Genomic DNA, 18,721 nt, shown 5'->3' on the forward strand with positions numbered 1-18,721 from the left:
TTATTTAGAAGCGAAAAGATTTTGGATTTCACTACTGTAGCACTTTCGTTTGTTTGTGGCAAATATTGTCCAATCATAAACTAATTAGGATCAAAAGATCCGTCTCGTGATTTACAGTTAAACTGTACAATTAATTTTTATTTTTGTCTATATTTAATGTTTCATGCATGTATCGAAAGATTCGATGTGACAAGTAATCTTGAAAATTTTTGGGTTTTTGGATGAACGGCCTAAATAAATTCTCTTAGGGCCTGTTTAGATTGGGGATGAAAATTTTTTGGATGTCACATCGAATATGTCGGAAGGATGTCGGGAGGGTTTTTTTAAAACTAATAAAAAAACAAATTACATAGCTCGTCAGGAAACTGTAAGACAAATTTATTAAGCATAATTAATCTGGCATTAGCATATGTGGGTTACTGTAGCACTTAAGGCTAATCATAGAGTAACTAGGCTTAAAAAATTCGTCTCGCGATTCTCAACTAAACTGTGTAATTAGTTTAGTTTTTTATCTACATTTAATGTTCTATGCATGTGTCCAAAGATTTGATGGGATGGATGAAAAATTTTTGGGTGGTGAAGGCCTTAGCCTCTCCCGTCAAATTTCAGAAGGTTCGGCGAAAAGAAGCGCACACACACACTGACACACCAGTCAGTCCAAACTCCAAAGCACGACCGCAGGACAGGAGGAAGAAAGAAAAGGTCCAAGAAGCGCCAAAGAAAAAGGCAGCACACCAAGAAAGAGGGGAACTGCTCCTGCCTCCAGCCTCCTGTCTCTCCACAACCAGAAGCTTGATTCCTCGCTCGGCCATGGCTTCACCCGCGGAGGAGACTCCCGCCGCCGAGGATACGGCGTCGCCTCCGCCGCCGCCGCCGGCGAGGTCCCGGGGCTTCTGGTTCCTTGGGGAGGACAAGTCTGTGCACAAGGCTCTCGGCGGGGGTAAAAGTATGAGCCTTTTCTCATCTTCTTGTGCTCTCTTTTGTTTTTGGCTAGTTGATTGATTGCTTCATCGAGGACAGGAATTCAGCGTTCCTTTAAGGAAGCACGACACGATTCGTGTTGGCGGATTTTTTTCCCCCCCCTTGTCGATTTCTTGAGCGCGGTAATTAGTTGTTACGATTAGCTCCAGTCATCGTTGCCTTGCTAGGAGCGAATTCTTTCATTCTTCCTCTAGCGCTATTCACAGTTCGCGAGGGTTTTTTGATATGGGTACAGAACTACGGATGATTCTTAACACAGTAGGGATTTTTTTTTGTCAGTTTACTTGAGTAGTTAGGCTGTGAACGTCGACCAGTACAGAAGTACTCGGCTAGGAAATTTCGCTACACCCCTGCAAAGTACGAGCAGTAAATATGTAGGCAGCTTTCGGCGACTGAGTGCAGATAATCACGAAAAGTATCATTGGCGATTTGGGGCTTAAAGTCTACATATATTTGGGCCTGTTTGGCAGCTCTTGGAAAGCCCCGCCAAACGTTTTTGTGGACAAGCCGTTTTGAGTAAAAGAGGAGTGAGTAAAAGAGGAGTTGGAGCCGTTTTCGCGAAGGCATAATTTATGGCTTCATCAAAATGGCTCTGACTCCTCCAGAGAAGCCTTTCGTGATAAGTCGTGCCAAATAGGCTCTTACTTTTCATCCTAAAGCCAATAAGTATCTGTCTTTTGCTTGTTTAAAAAAAAAGGTTGTGGATTCTGTTCATAAACATGGGAGTGGGAATGCTATAAAATTTTTAAGATTTCCTAGCTTTTCATGAATGCACTGCACGATTAGAAAGTCATGCTATTAAGACAAAGAAATTTTGGATTACAAAGACATTTTCCTCATCCGCAGCTAGGATCTGACAAAAAATCATAAACACGGATCACAAAGGCTCTCCATTTTGTAAGTTAATGTTATTTATCTGGGCCTGTTTAGTTCTTCCTGCAGCGCCGGCTGCTGATTCCAGTATGCCCGTCATAACACATGTGTTGGCTGAATAGCCACTAAGGTGATGCATCTCCATGTGTCGTGAAGACCTAAACCTTGGAATTATATTATTTGTAAAGAGTCAGAACAATACCAGAAGCATATCTGAAAAAGAGAGACGTGGACACTGCTTGCTGGAAATGAAAGCCGCGAATTGAGTCAATCTAGAACGCTAGACGCTGCTGGCAGTGGACAAGAGACGCTGATGGCGGTGCTATAATCTAGAAAAAAATAATTCTGTTCAATGAAGAAATCATGGACCCAAATAGCTGATGTGACGTGTTTGAAAAATAGGATGGTGATAATTAGGGGAACTGTTGTGGGAGAATAAGTTTTAGGAGGGGTTTCAGTTTAGGATGTATCCTGTATACGAAAATGAGATCAGTTTAAGTGTTCTCTTGGAGATGCTGTAAGGTCCCTGGTAGACTTTTCTTTTTTGTAATTTCAGTGTTACTTCAATTAAATGATTAGAAGAACTAAAAGCTGCGGCACATGCCCTTGACCATCGTTAAGGTATTGAACAGCAGTACAAAAGTTTTGGCTGAAGATAGAACAGTTCAAGGGATTAATTTCTTTTTCCTGTTAGTTTGCATTAGGGCACTCCCAATGCAAGACTCTATCACAGAGTCGAAGACAATTAGTTACATATTATTTATGGTATTTTGCTAATGTGGCACCGTATTTATTGAAGAAAGAGGTAGAAAAAATAAGACTCCAAGTCTTATTTAGACTCCAAGTCCGCATTGTTCGAGGTAATAAATAACTTTAGACTCTATGATAGAGTCTGCATTGTGAGTGCCCTTAGAAATGGAAGATATGATAGAGATGTGGAGGGAAGGGACAGAGAGTCAGAGACCATTTTTACAGCCTCAGTGATACCATGTCCTGTGGTGAAAAAAAATAAAAAATGGTGAGAAAAGGAGAAATAAAAATCTGATATGTCATGTTATAAATGATTTTCATTAGGAAAATAACCACAACAGCATTATGTTATTGAAAATGTTACTCATATTTATGGTTGCATAATCTATCCTGATGCCATTCCATCTTCTCATCTGTATTCCTCTGTGAAGCTGCTGATGTACTGTTGTGGAAAGACAAGAAGACCTCTGCTGCTGTAGTCGGTGGTGCAACTATCCTATGGGTTCTGTTCGAAATTGTGGAATACCATCTCCTGACCCTGGTTTCTCATGTGCTGATTGTTGCACTGACCATCTTGTTCCTATGGTCCAATGCCACTGTCTTTATCAAAAAGTAAGGAAGAGATACTACATAGATTCATATGCACTTCACGCTGACCAAATTTCTTAAATATCAAGTATTTCACTTGCAGGAGTCCTCCTGATGTTCCTGAAGTGCAGATATCTGAAGATCTTGCTGTGAACATTGCGCTAGCATTGCGTGCTGACATCAACAAGGCACTTGCCTTGCTTCGGGAGATTGCTCTGGGCCATAACCTGATGAAGTTCCTAGGGGTATATTTGTTTTTTTTTCCTGTTCACTGACAATTTGAAAGCTTACACTGACCAAATCATTGTTCCAATGTTTCAGGTGATCGTTGCCCTTTGGATTCTATCAGAGATAGGAGAGCTCTGTGAACTCCTGAGATTCATGTACATTGGTATGGGTTTTTACGCTCCAAAAAACTCTGTTTTAGCAATTGTTTGAACTCCCACTCTAGTTACCTAAACATCAATTCTCCAAACAGCGGTCTTGATCCTCCATACGGTGCCGATATTGTACCACAAGTATCAGGACCAGGTGGACGATTTCGCTGCAAAGGCACACAGGGAGCTCTGCAAGCAGTACAAGGTCCTGGACGCCAAAGTTCTGAGCAAGATTCCGAGAGCTACACCAAAAGATAAGAAGCAGAACTAGAACAACCCACCCAGAAACTCAGACCTGGAGGATGACAAGCGACTTGTTTTCAGCTTGGGCGGCGAAAGTTTGTATTCAATGGTCTGATGCGGTTCGTCAGTCGTGGGCTTTGTATAGGTGTACAATTTCATGTATATGTTCTGGTCACATAACCCTATATGTTTCTACCCTCAAAAGTGTCGTAAATATTCCACCAGTAATTATTTTGGGTCGTGGATTTAATGGCCTTTTGGTTTAATGTGTATATCTAGCTTACACGAGTCTCGGTGGAAAGTTTGGTTGTGTTATTTCCAAAATTGTCATGTCATATATACTGAAATGAAACTTCTATGAAACATCAATTTCAATGCAAAATTTCATTCTATAGTTTCATAGATATTTAATTTTAAGACTCATAAAGAGATGGTAATCATGTTAAGAGAGTTTTATTCCAACTAAACTTATTTCTTCTCTCTTTGTTAAAACATTACCATGTCATAAAAAAATACATACATGGCAATCTATTAAATGCAAATTTTCCACTGAGGCCGACTCAGGCAGTTATGTTTATTTAATCATCCTTAGTGAAGAGTTTTATAATATTATTTGTAAGAACATAGAATGTAATGAAATATGGATAAAAGTTCTATTCTACCGTCTCATAAACATTTACTCTTATGGCTATTCTAAAGTTGAAACCGAACTAAAAGAGTTCTGTCACCGTCAGTATGGCACTTATATTTTTCTCTTTTTATTTTAACTAGCAAAACATGCCCGTGCGTTGCAACGGGGCAAAAACTATCGTATATTTAGCCGTCAACAAGGAGCATACAAAACGTTATGCCACTGTGCTAGCAGTTCTCTCCGCGGCGCTTGCTTCGGTGTTCGGTGTTCCGATATGAGATTCGGGTGCATGCTCACTCCATGTCGGTGAGTAGTTTGGCGGACTTAGTGTAGAGCTCCATAGTGGTGCACGTGGAGCTGATTGGCATGGATGGCGAGCCTTGAAACAATGCACAACACACGTAAAGTCTCAAGCCCTGCGGGACAGATGCTAAGTCCTGTACCTTGCGATGACACACGCCAAGCTCTATATCTCGTTCATGTGCGAATCCAGTCCGTCTTCACATAGATATCACTCGTCAGTCGTCATTTAGTCCTCCGTCATCAATCTTCATATAAATGTCGCTCCGTCAACTTGATACATATACGGGAGCACTATTCTACATCACCGCAATCCAAAACTGAAACGTTCAGTATCATTCATGAGTACACCCCGAGATCCTGAAATACTGAAAAATACTAAAACGCAAGTACACTGAATTTTGTTCAGTACAATACTTTGGTGTAGAATAGCTCATATATATATATATATATATATATATATATATATATATATATATAGCGCTATTCTACACCCTAGGTGTAGAATATTATTCTACACCTAGTGTAGAATAATATTCTACACCGCAAGCCAAATTTGAGTAGAAAAAATACTGAGCAGTACTGAAACGCGTTCAGTATCATCTAATACTACACTCCGGATCACGAAATACTGAACAATATTGAAACGCGGATACTGAACGATACTAAATTCTGCTCAGTATAACAGTTTGGTGTAGAATAGTATTCTACACCTAGAGTGAATAGCACTTTTATTTATATATATATATATATATATATATATATATATCCTACTCTCTAGGAGTAATTACTCCCTCATGTACGCATGCATAAATACACCCACGCCTCCTCACGTTTGACGGGTGGCGGGTTGATTAGTGGGTTAATAAACAGGAAGGTAGCTAGTATCCTAAAATTTAGGGCTTATTTGGCATAGCTCAACTTCACTAGTAAAGCTGTTTTTTTTAGAAAATAGCTTCATGAGTGACTTTCTAGATGAAGCTGAGCTGTTTTGGAAAAAGTGTTTGGCAAAATAGCTTCACAAACTACTTCATGCATAGTTGAGAGAGAGAAATGAGAGAGAGAGCTGCAATAAGCTACTTTTTTCAGCTTCATCTCAACTTATGTCTTTGTGAGAGAAAAAGAAAAACAGCTTCACTTATGAAGCTATTTTGGAAATAAGCGTTTGGCAAAAAAAAAAAGCTCACAACACCAAACAGGGCCTTAGGATCTTGTGTTGCCCCGTATGTTCCATGCCATGTATCGATAATCTTGCAAATATTTTAGATCCTATTCAAAAAAGTATATATTTTGGTATACGGCTGTATGAACACATACTCCCATACTAAGAAATATGCACTGATACTGGATCTCTTGTGTATGTACCCATACTCTCATTACATATGTCTGCATACACTATTTCAAAAAGCATATATAAATACTCTATTCTAATAAGTGTGTATAGATACTTTATTTCAAAATGTATGTATAAATACTATTTTAAAAAGTATTTAAATAGTATGTATAAATACTGTTCTAAAAAGTATATACGAAACTCCTTTCTAAAAAGTATATACAAGTACTCCTTATGTCAAATAACACATATAATCCGATCGATTAGTATGTAGTTGTACTCAAGCGTTACATAATACAGATCACAACCAGCAAGAATTACGGCAACAGTACAGCCATATATATTATTTTATTTATTCATTAATTTAATTTGTTACATGCATGCGGCATGTCTAATTGGATCCTCCCCAATCCACTAACCTCTACGTCCGCTCGACTCGCTAGAAGGATCCTCAAAGCGTGTGTATACTTAAGTTGGGAGTAGTTACTCCTGGGAGTATAGAAAATGTATATATATATATTCTACATATAACTGCTGTGTAATTCTCCGGCGTCTGAGGAGAGCCACGTCAGCTGCTGCTACTGTTCACGAAAAAAAAACGCCCCACAAATATCTCTCCATCCCTGCTTACGGTGTGGGCAAAAAAAAAAAAAAAAAAACAGACCCACGAACTTCCCTCGCTACCTCCGTCTCTCCCGATGCAGGCCGCAGGCTGCTCCCTCCTCCATCCTCCCGACGCCATAGCAAGGGCAACGGCAACGGCGCCGGGCGCCAGCCGCGCGCCGCGGTTGCCCTCATCCTCCTCCACCACCTCGTCCTCCTCTCTCCCCTCCCCTTCCTCTATCTCTCTCTCCCCTGCCCTCTCGATGCGGCGGTGGGCGGCGTCGCCAGCTCGTGCGGCTGGCCTGAGGCGGCGCGACGGCGGCTCCGCTGCTCCTCCTCCCCCCTCGCATCCTCTCCCTTTCTCTCTCACCACGAACGCAGCCACGTCTGCTCCGCAGAAGCCCTAGGTGCCATGGTGGGCTCGGATCTGGCCGCGGTGATCCCTGCCGTGCACTGCACCGCCATGGCTGCCTCTGACGTTTCTGATGGTTGTGTCTCCTCTGTTCAATTCGTTTCTTGGCATCTCCCAAGCGAAGCAAGACCATCCCTTTCCTCTGTATCGATCCTATTGCAGTTTTCTCTGTGTCCCTCTTATCATCTGTACTGCAGGTTGATGGATTATAATGTGTGTCTATGGTGCTGCTTTAATTATTTTAGTCTGAGCATATGCCATTGCTGATGATGTATGTATTGCAGTTTGAGCATATGATGATGACTGTGAGGTGCTTCTAATAAACCTGAAAATATTTTTGTGTCTTTGCTATTTTGCATTTTTTTGGGTTGACCATATGTCAATGTCAATGAAGCTACAAACAGATATCTTTTTCTAAAATATATGATGCGGTCTTTGCTAACATGAACTTCGAGTGAACCCTAGCTGCTTCGCAGCGTTAGACAAGAGTATGTGGTCATGATTATCACTCATTTGTGACTTTTTTGTTTGCCATTGCGAGTCATTGGTTCCTTTATTTCAAACCTGACTTTTTGCCCACTCATGTCAGCGGCAATGTTGCTTTACCCAAGTATCTTCTTCTGAACTATACCATGTAAGGATACACATTAATGATTACCACCGTATGTGTTTTATGAATTTTTTATTCTTATGATCTTTTTATTTCCATATGTTTTCATGGATACTGCTTTCTTCACTTCAGTTGCAGTTGTCGTGCGCTCATGGTGCCCATGTTGGTGTCAAAAGTTATGGTGGTTCGATTCTGGTTCTACGGTTGCATTTTTCCCCTGTCGCTTTCCACTGTGACATCTAAACGTGCTTCTATGTCCTCTATCTACACCACTGCCTCTCGCCCTCCAACTCTGCTTTGTATTCCTCTCTCCCAACATGGTGCCACCGTAATGGGAGGTTCTCTGCATTTTTATGTTTTTATTCAATTCCACTTTTTTAAAGCTGAGGCATTTGGCATATGGAGTGATATGAGCCACTATAAATATATGGGTCCTTTTTTGTATTCCTAATGAACTGAAGCACTTTGGCATGTGCAATGATGACCTACGTTTCCGTGACAACAATGCAATTTTGCTTCCCACGCCTCATTGCTATATGAAAAAAATCATTGCGATTCAATACTAAGGTATTCTGATTCTTGCTCTTTCTTAATTTGTTTTCATTTCTGCTCTTTCTTTAATCATTCTTTTCTTCTTTGTAACTAGGTATGTGCCTTGTTTGCCTGTTACGAATTTGGTTTTGGGTTCCATTGCATGTCGTAATTCAATCCTAACAACTAAGGGATGAAGTATGCCATTATTTTTGGACTAAAGGTAAAACTGCTATAGTCAGGGTAAATCCTTAGATGGTTGTGAAATTTATTATGCCTTTTGCCGCAACCTATGTCATTTTGTCTTAAATGAAATGGCCTTAAATGATTGTGCCATCTGCTTTGCACGTAGACAAAATATGAAATGAATGGATTTCCTCCTCAATGAATGAATGAACTGCTCGAATTAATTATCACTGAAATGTTGTTTCATGAATATGGAAACTGACATGTTATCAGAGTATCGGGTTTGTCTTTATATATGGAACTAATGGGGATTCCTTGCTCCTATGTATGTAGGTTAAGGCCAGAGAAGGGTTTGATTCAAATTTTGTACAGATCCATCTCCTACAGTGCATCAATAAAAAAAGGGTCAGCCTTGAAATTGTTTGCCTAGGTGGTACCAATAATATCTGTGCTTCATTCAGTTAAGATTTACTATCTTGTGTCATTGGCTCCTCCATTTGGTTTTGGGTATGATATTGTCCTATTAAGTTTACCTAGCAATATTATATAATCTTGCTTGGTTATCACTGTCTTTGAGTAGGGATTCTTGGATTCAGTTCCTTCTTTAAAATTTCCATCTCTATTTAGTAGTTGGTATGTTGGTATTAATGTTAGTATGTTTGATGCGCTCCTGCTCTAAAGCTAACGCTACTTCCTTAAGGTGTAGCATGTTAAATTATTTGATACTATGTCATCTGTATTTTCTTAAACAGTAAATTTTATTAGCAATTTAAGAGCTGCATCCTACTGCCTCTATTGTATAAAGAACAAAGAATACTTCTTCCTTGGCCTAACCCTAGCTCTTATGCTTGAGGACCTTGGCTGCATCGCGAGCCGCTCCTGGCGGCGTGACCGCGCAGCCTGATGACCACGCTTGCAAGTGGCTTCTTCCTTGCCAGCGGCAACCACGCATTTCCTCGCCCTATCCATGGGCTGGTAAGGTTCGTCCCTCTCCCTCACGGTGTCTCTCTCTTCTTACCTCTTCCTTGACGGATCTCTCTTTCTAGGTGCTTGCCAAGGCTCGCTCTCCTTCATTGTGCACGCCGACTCATATGCACATGAACTGTGCACCTGTGTTTGAAGAAACCCTAGCTAGCTGAGTCATCTCCTACGTGTCGACACGCGTCAACAGCGCGAGGAGCAGCGGCATCATGGTGCGGGTGGCAGTGTCGCCGTCGGGACGCTAAGGTATTCCATAAGCCCCTCCCTAGAACACTCCTCTTCCCTCTTTTTATTGTGTCGCCTTAGTTGTATATCCAATTCTGTAGGTCAAAACCCACGCATGATGTGCCACAAAATAAACCCGCACATGATGGTGTACAGTTCATGCCCATTGTGTCGCCTTGGTATGTGAAATTTGTTGTAGTTATACTTTGTCATCTACACATGAATACTGGGAATTAGTGTTTCTAAATAGTCAAATGTTTTCTATGTTTCATATATACAGGGGATATATTCTAGCTACATGGTACAATTTTTGCCTTTTGGGTACTGTGCTCAAATTAAGTGGTTCCTCTATCGGTTCGATCTGTTATTTGGGGCTAAACCGAATCCAACTTCTAGCTTCTCAAAAATAGGATGATAGTGGCAGATTTTCCGGTGGCCAAATGAAAATCTTTTTAGTTAAATCTGCATGCTTTGATTTAAAAAATCTAGCACCTTTACCAGGAATCATAGATGCCTATAGATATCAACTAGGAATGAAACAACTGCAATGTAGTGCCGTTGCCATACACAAGACAATACCATGGCTTCCTCGATCATACTGATCGATTTCCTATATATCTTGAGAACAATGGAAGTGTGCTTTGCAAGCAAAGGGTCAAGGAAATGCCAAAAAAATCCAATCTGAATTCTACCTAGCAAATTCTAATTCTTGAATTTAGCAGAGTTAGTGAGCCATATGATGGCTCTAGAGATCTATGGCTGTTGAAATTGTAGTGATGATTGTGTTACCATTTCTGTTTCATACTTCCATGATATACATTCATACAACCAGCAATTTGAATTGAACACGGAAGAATCTCAATTAATTAATGTTAGGACCTCTATCCTCGTCATTTATGTAATCTGTTCTACATTGAGTCCTATAGTATTTTAAGCATCAGATCATAGCAGGTAAGCATCTATGTAGGTAAGCATCTATCTGCTTTCTCCACTTTACTCTGCAGGAAAAGATGTTCATGTAGAGGGCATGCACTTTAGATGCCTAACGTATAGTTATCTTTTTCTCTGCATATATGCACATAGTCCACTACCTCTAATTAATGTGTTTTTTTGTTAATACTAAAAGGTGAGCCTGCACATTTGTGGCTCAAAAATGTCTTGGTTAGTGGAAATACTCTAAATCTTTTTTTCTAGGATTGGCTCTACAAACACTCTAAGAATCAAGCATATCTCTCAACAGGTCCACGACTTTGCTTCTTCTGTGATTTTACTACTACACTTTCTATATTATCAGGATGTGGTTGCTTCGTTGTTTTTCATATTATTACTATATTACGTCTAGATTGTGTTGATCTTGGCATGCATATTAGAGTTTGTCAGTTCCACTTTAATGAAATTTAATTGTGTGGGTTTTTTACTCAAAATATGATTTCTTTAGTTTCGTGGAAATTGTGCAGCTCGCCTCTCTTTGACACTACAGGCCAAATGCCATTGTTTTCATTTAACTGCTTAATATCTCTTTGTCATCACACACTCAAACTATTCTATATTTTCAGCTTCGGATTACGGCTAATTTTACCTATGCCTCTTACAAGGTTTAAACATTCTGTTAGAACATCAAACTTGATTGACCTCTCTTTCACATGTTAACTGAATATTGCCAATAGCCTTTACCATTTTCTCAAATTTTTTCTTGTGTCTTTTTATTGCGGATTCAGGGTATGAAATTTTCTAGGGTATCTAAACTGTAGACTATCCAGGTAGATGCATTAGAAAACTGTGTTAGGACTCAGGAAAAAGAATAATATTGATCGGTACAAAATTTACCTAATACATAATTTTCATGTGCCTAGCTGTTCAGTTTTACTAGAGTAGTTCTTGGTGGAGCTGTTTGAATGGAAATTCTATGTGTCTTCGGTTTACCTAGAATATGAATACAAATCACTATAAATTCTGGGCGCTGGTCTTCCAGATCTTTATACTCACCACAGGTTACTATCTTTTTTACAGGGTTATTCTCTACTTCAATGCTTCAATTCTTATTGTTATAGGAGTTTGTTATGACCCGTGACACCAGGCCATATGCTTACTGGGTTATTCTCTATACTACTTTGTGGCTTGTGCATCGATAAGAATACCTTCACGATAGAATGTGTGAATTACTGAAAAAAAAACTCCCATTGTAGATGAAAAAAATATTCCATGTTCTTTATGATTGATTGTTGTATGACTACCTTTGGTAATTTGGGGCTACGGCAAAATCAGATCTACCTTTTCAAAAAAGGATGGTGAAAATCCTAAAATGAAAGTTTTGTGCTTCCGTGCATTAACTGCATTTTGATGCTGCTTCTGCCTTTACTTCATTACCTCCTGGTGTCCACATAGAGTTGTAGACTATTTCAAAAGGTGATATGAATATGCATCCTCTATACAATCTTTCGACTTTTGGTCAGATCCATTTTTTTATTTTGCTTTCTATACATCAGGTTTCTAGCTCAAAGCTAACATTTCCTAAATTACAAAGCATTTCGAATGTCATCAGAGAGTAATGCTCTGAAAAGGTAGAGCACCTGCCAGTTATGCTAAAATAATATTCTGGACTGTAAAAATATGTGCTAGCTGTACAGTTCAATCTTGAATTTTACAAATGAAAATATTTCAATGATTCATTGTACAAATATGCGGTAATGAAATTAAATATTATTACAGGATGCTTGGCCTATTATGGTTTCTGAACAATAATCTTGTCTATAAATGAATAGATGAGATAGTCTCATGGTGACCTCACCTACGCTACTTATACCAAAATTGATAATGGTTAAATAGATAACTAGATCATTGATCTTTGTTCTTTTAAAATGCCAAGTTAGGTTGCATTCCCTACTGTCGATTTTCTTCGATTACGTGTTTGTTGAAGGAGACACTCAAATTGCTCCTTGTATAATGCATTCCTGCTCCTTATAGGACTATTCTCGTAATCATATTATTATTTTGTCTTTATACTGAACATATAGTGGGAGATTCTACGTAAAGGTGGGAGGCCATTGGTCTTTGCTACATAAATTTGCACAGGCATCGGAAAAAAAGTTGTTTTTTAGAATACAGCGATTTAAGGTCTGTTCATTTCTTAGAATTAACCTATTTGAAATCATTACAATAGATTTTGATTCTTTAAAATTGGTGTGCAGGGCCATGGGGTGGATACAAGCTATACATATGGAACCTCAGAGGCTAATAGTCTATGCTTTTATTGCCTTGTAAGGACATGATGCAGGTAATGGTATGTTGAGGTTTGGTAGGGCTGCACCAAACAATTGAGTGGATGCTGGTAACATCTATCCTGTTGTAATCCCTCCTGATAACATCTAGAATTAAATTTCTTGATGGTTTCCCCTACTTAGGTGTAGATTTCCCTTGCAGTTCAGTACCTCAACAGTATAGTTGCTTCCACCAAGTTTTTAGCTAGGTTATTTTGGTTAATGCTTGCCCATGTTTTTTAGAATGACTTTTATTCTTGTGCGTGAATTTTGGTTCTAGAAACAACATCATCATTCCGTAAGTGAATTTTGAGATAGCACTTTGAGATAACAATGTCATTTTAGTTATTTATTGTCCCCTTGCAGTTCTTGATTCCTGGGCTACCGTTGCATGTCTTGATTCCTGGGTTGCCGACAAAAGGAGAGGGGTTCAGGTAATTTCAAAGATACCATTTTGGTCTATTTTTTAATCCTATGCTTGCTTTTGCACTTCAAAGTCTTTTAGAAACTACTATACAAAGCTTCCAGTTTTCAATTTTCCATTCTCAGTTATCACTGCCTTGGTTGGCCAGCCTTTGGTGACACCATGAACTAGAGCCATACAAGTGTAAATCTCTATACTAAGTTTTTAGATGTACTGCCTATTAAGTCCCTTATGTGATATGTAACTTCCAGTTAAATGATGTAATATCCGGTAAGTCCTTTATATAGTTCCAGTTTGATGAACAATTGTTACATATCCATAATTTGTTTTAGATTTAATTTACTCTGACTGTTCTATAAAGAAAAAAATAGGTAGTGCTTATGTACCCAGTGCAGTAGCTACTGGAAAAATAACATTCATCCTTTCTTCTTTTTATCGCTTAAATGAGTAGTGGAGCAGTTACATAATTATAGAACAGTTGTTATCGCCTTACCTTAATGATGTTCCAATTATTATTTGGCTTTATACACAATTTACAGAAACTCTAGATCATCTAAATCTTTACTTAACATATTAGTCGGTTTTATGCCTAACCCATTATGAGGCTTGTGCACATGTTCAACAAGTGCAGCAATGATTGCCTTCACTGTCTCCTAATCACAGGTTAAGACTGCCCTAAACCTTATCTTAGGGATAAATTGATTTCTAATATATTTAGTGAGGATCTCAGTGTAACAAATAGGGATTTATTAGTTTAGTTAGAGCAAATGCCATTTTATGTGCTAGACACTGACAATTAATAAAGTAGTACTTCATAGTTTCGCCTATTTATAAAGATATTGTTATCGCAGTTATGTTCTTTAGCATACATATATAATTCTATACCTAATACTAAAAAGGCAAAATTTCAGCCAAATTTTTCGTCTGGTCAAAATTTTCATCTGGCCTTCCTTACTACTTATTCCTTACTACTTATATACTGTTTAGGTTATATACTTATCAGACTCTATCTTCTGAGGAAAAAAATAGGACTCTCTTATCCGTGTCTATATAAGGTAAAGTATATCCGATATTTAGTCCGCACACGATACATAACCAAATTCAGATTCCACATCCTTCCAAAACAAAATCTTGTCCCTGATTTTGATATCTCCTGGATCCGTTCTCAAAGTCAAATACAACACCTTCAGCCAATAGATCAAACACGAACTAACTCCTTGTCCGAAAAAAACACGAACTAACTCAAATCAGACACCAACTGGACTATAAATACAAGGCACCGGTGCCTCCACACATTAAATCAAATCCACATCCACAAAATGCTAAATCGAGAGGCGACAAGACCAAATCAAGATAAAATGAATCAACTTGATACTTGGCCATTGAGCTACAGGGCGGCATGGAACATGGAGGACGCAAGCCTGAAGGAGCCAGGTTGTCGCAGAAGTTAATGGGAAGACAATCTCCTCCTCGTACCTTGCACTGGCTAGATCCGGTGAGAAAAAAAGACTTCGCCTTGCTCGGCAACTCCCTCGCGCTCCTCTAGGCCCCCACGCGGCTGCTGGGTCGCCTGGGCTCAACGCTCGTGACCGCGTGGGGCGCCTGAGCGCCACTGCAAGGTGGCTCAACGGAGCCACATGCGGCCAACCCTGCGCGAGCTCCGGAAGAGCGGCCGGGCGGCGGACCAGGTCAGCCGGCCACGCGCGCCCCGTCGACGGCGCCCCTCGGCTCCGCACGCTCGTCTGCTCTTCTCTCTCAGTTGCAAGGGGTGAGAAAGAGAGGAAAAGTAAAGCTATGTATTTTCTTTGATAGTGGCGGCTGATTGATTTTATTCCCGGCAAGAGCATCCTCAGCCATCAGATTGACATCAACGGTTTAGATCAACCCAACACCTAAGTGGGCCTGCGGGGCAGCGTGCACCAACGCGCTTGAGCGGCCCAGGCTCATGTAGCCAAAGTTAAAGCTAGCTCGGAAGTTTAGCAGATCTGTTTGTCATCCAATCTAATCAAATCTAAATGTTTCTCCAAGTTATCTGTATATACCGGTGCAAATCTTCGTGTTATTACCAGTACAACTCTCAACAACAACTAAGAGCATCCCCAACCGTTTTGCATAATTGGTTTGACAAATGAGGGAGTTTGCCAAGTCTCAAAAAAATATGGCAAAGGTGAAAAGAGGCAATCTCCAATGGTTTGGCATTAATCACTTCGCGCCAATTTCTCAATGCCAAATGTGAACAGGTTTGGCATATATGTCAATCCTTCCTCTCTTTTTTAACAAAATTGCAAAGTCTAAATGCCAAACCATTGTATAAGTGTTTTTAAGACTTTTTTGCAAATACATGAATGCAAAGCTTATTTGCAAAATGGTTGGGATGCTCTAACATGTGGAAATCGATAGAGATATCGGTCATACTTCGTACTCATCAATAGATAGACCAATTATTGATAGGATAATGAATAAAACCTTGTCGACTTTAACAAAATATTAAAAACAGATATTTTTGCGGATCCTAAAAAAACACAGTACTTGATATCTAACTCAATCAACACATGAATAATATAAAAACTTAAGGTATGATATATTGATAAATAAATATTTTTGTTCCTTGCAAAAAAGAAAGAATAATAAGACATTATTATATTACTGTTAATATTTACTTCTATTATGATGGTCGTGATATATAAAGTTAACTTTTAAATTTTATAGAAATAATAAAAAGTAAATAGATATGTAATATTGTGGTCCTTTTTTCTATTAACCACGCCATTTGTTTGGGACTGGTGTAGCAAACACTCACAAACATCAAAAGTAGCACCTACATCTATACGAATTTAAGCTAATGCAACCTTTGTAGGCGTGCAGCGAACTGAAGCAAATAAGTGGAACATTAGATAGCTTTTTTTTATCTCCCGTAGCAACGCACGGGCACGTTACCTAGTCTAAATCTAAAATACAATAAGCTCACTACATTCCTGTGACAGGCTGACAGCAATGACAAGACCTGGGCATTGGCGGTCAGGAGGTTGTCGGTGACGATGCATGCGGTGGTGTGAAAGATGCAATGACCGTCTTATTATCTATTAATCTTCTCTGTGTGAAGCTGATTATAGGTAGAGCCTATAGAAAACCATGAAACTAATGAATGCCATATAGCTCTCGGTGTAAAGCTTATACTATACTAATGCATGGATGAAAGGGGGGTGGATAGCCTATTTAAAAATTCTACAAACTCACTTGAGCAAGAGGTTAGTAAATAACAAAGCGAAGCTTTTTGCTCTAGCTCTAAAGGGGTGTTTGCAAGCCACCTACCCAACATTTCTAGTTGCTATGATCACTATGCACACAAGAACTAAGTCTCTACAAGCTACACTAGTGAACTAAGCTACACAAGGCAAAGTAAGCAACTAAACTAATTACACTAGTTTGCGGTAAGTAAAGGATAGGATGAGATATTTATACCGCCGTGTAGAGGATGAACCAATCACCAATATAAACAATCACGCACCGGGAGAATGCCAATCAAACACAATTGAGACACCGATTTTTCTCTCGAGGTTCACGTGCTTGCCGGCACGCTACGTCCCCGTTGTGTCGACCAACACTTGGTGGTTCGGCGGCTAAGAGGTGTAGCACGAACCTCGTCCTCACTAGGACACCGCAAGAACCGACCCACAAGTGAGGTAACTCAATGACACGAGCAATCCACTAGAGTGGCTTTTGGCACTCCGCCGGGGAATAAGCCCAAGAACCCCTCACAAATATCACCTTGATTGGGGGTGGACACAATCACTGAATCCCCTCACCAATCAACAAATCCACAACTGTCTAGGTGACGGTAATCACCAAGAGTAATAAGAAATCCACAATTGCAATCACCACCTAGTGCCACAAGAATGAAATCACAAAAGCACAACACTAGGGTTTCCCCAAATCCTCTCACCAATGAGCACCAAGCTATGGAGAAGGAGAGGAGAGGAAGGAGATGCACTTGAAGCTCTCAGATCTATCACTTGAGCTCAATCTCTCACTTGAATGGAGCACAAAGCTTAGGGAGTGAGAGAGGAGGAAGGGAGAGCTTTCTCTACTCTTTAGAAGAGTCACCAGAAGTCAAAAAATGTGTTCTATTCGAGTTACCCATAAAAAACGAAGGAAACGAGTACTTATAGTGTGGTACCAGAAGTTCCGGTGCCTGTGACCGGAAGACCAGATCTGACCGTTGGAGCCTCGGTCCAAGCAGATCTGACCGTTGTGGCCAACTAGATCTGACCGTTGTGAGAGACTCGGACCCATCGAAAGTTCCACCGGAACTTCCGGTCAGACACCGGAAGTGAATCCTGACGCGCGAGGGCATGTGCAAAGGCTCCTATGCGGACTCCCGTTCAGGGACCGGAACTTCCGGTTGTGGACCGGAACTTCTGGTCATGGACCGGAACTTCCGGTCAGACACCGGAAGTGTTTTCTCAAACGCGAGCGCACCTCTCATAGCCCAACCGGAACTTCCTGTCAGGCTGACCGGAACTTCCTGCATTCTCAGCACCAACTCAAACCTTGTTAGGTTGCTAACTTTTAGCTCCGGACTCCGAATTCGATGATCTTGGACATTTCGGAAAGCTTACTCAGAGAGCTATACAATCCATATGGATACTCAATCCAAATCATAATGGATTAAAGCAGTATTTCAATCTAAAAGTCATCCTAATGTCCGAAGAACACCGAAAAGCCTCTCTCTCTTCTCCAAGTTGATCAAAATCAACTCCAACACCTTCTCCTTAGCAAATGTGCCAACACCACCAAGTGTACACCACCATGTGCATGTGTGTTAGCATTTCACAATCATTTTTATAGGCTTTCTCATGTAACTCACCACGTCACTAAGCGCTAGGTAAATGCAAATGAGACTCACACTTAGTGGCACTAGATAACCATTGCAATTAAAGATTTTCCCTCTTTATAGTACGATTATCTATCCTAAATCCACTCACACCCGCTAGGTGTCTTGAGTGGTAAAACAAAATGGCCCTAATAAAAATACCTTTGCCTTGAGCCCATTTTATTTTTCTCTTTCTTCTTTTCCAAGTTGGAGCACTTGAATATCATCTTTCGGTCACCTCCATCACCATGACCATCATCTAGCTCCATCACTTGGTGTGTACCAACCTATCCTTATATTTCACTCATGACAAAGGTTAGTACACATTGGTTTGATCAATTATCCAAAACCAAACTAGAACTTTCAATGGATACCAATGCATCAATTACTAAACTTATACTCTATGAACGTTTATGCATCAATTACTACATAATTTGTATCATTATAAATATGATATTGTTTAGAGTTCATCAGCATAAACATAAAACATGCGTGCGAAGGCGCGCGCCTTCTACTAGTATATATTACGTACCACGTACGGGA

General features: G+C 39.9%; 1 protein-coding gene and 1 long non-coding RNA gene across 17 annotated transcripts; both read left to right on the forward strand.

The window, feature by feature from the left end:
* Positions 634–4,194, forward strand: LOC110434999 (reticulon-like protein B2). Its single transcript, XM_021460194.1, has 5 exons — positions 634–946; positions 3,036–3,216; positions 3,296–3,437; positions 3,514–3,583; positions 3,671–4,194. The coding sequence occupies exons 1-5, from the start codon at positions 811–813 to the stop codon at positions 3,838–3,840; spliced, it is 699 nt and encodes a 232-aa protein (XP_021315869.1). The 5' UTR covers positions 634–810; the 3' UTR covers positions 3,841–4,194.
* On the forward strand, positions 6,685–16,528 carry LOC110434577. Of its 16 annotated transcripts, none has more exons than XR_002452116.1 (7): positions 6,685–8,268; positions 8,348–8,455; positions 8,752–9,398; positions 9,465–9,645; positions 9,726–12,898; positions 13,248–13,315; positions 13,431–13,740. It is a non-coding gene; the product is annotated as an uncharacterized LOC110434577 (long non-coding RNA). The 16 variants fall into 16 exon arrangements; XR_002452114.1 differs by having other exon boundaries at positions 9,726–12,738; positions 12,813–12,898; positions 13,248–13,740; XR_002452115.1 differs by having other exon boundaries at positions 9,726–11,717; positions 12,639–12,738; positions 12,813–13,702.

This window comes from Sorghum bicolor, chromosome 4, assembly GCF_000003195.3.
Source record: "Sorghum bicolor cultivar BTx623 chromosome 4, Sorghum_bicolor_NCBIv3, whole genome shotgun sequence".
NCBI classification, from domain to species: Eukaryota; Viridiplantae; Streptophyta; class Magnoliopsida; order Poales; family Poaceae; genus Sorghum; species Sorghum bicolor.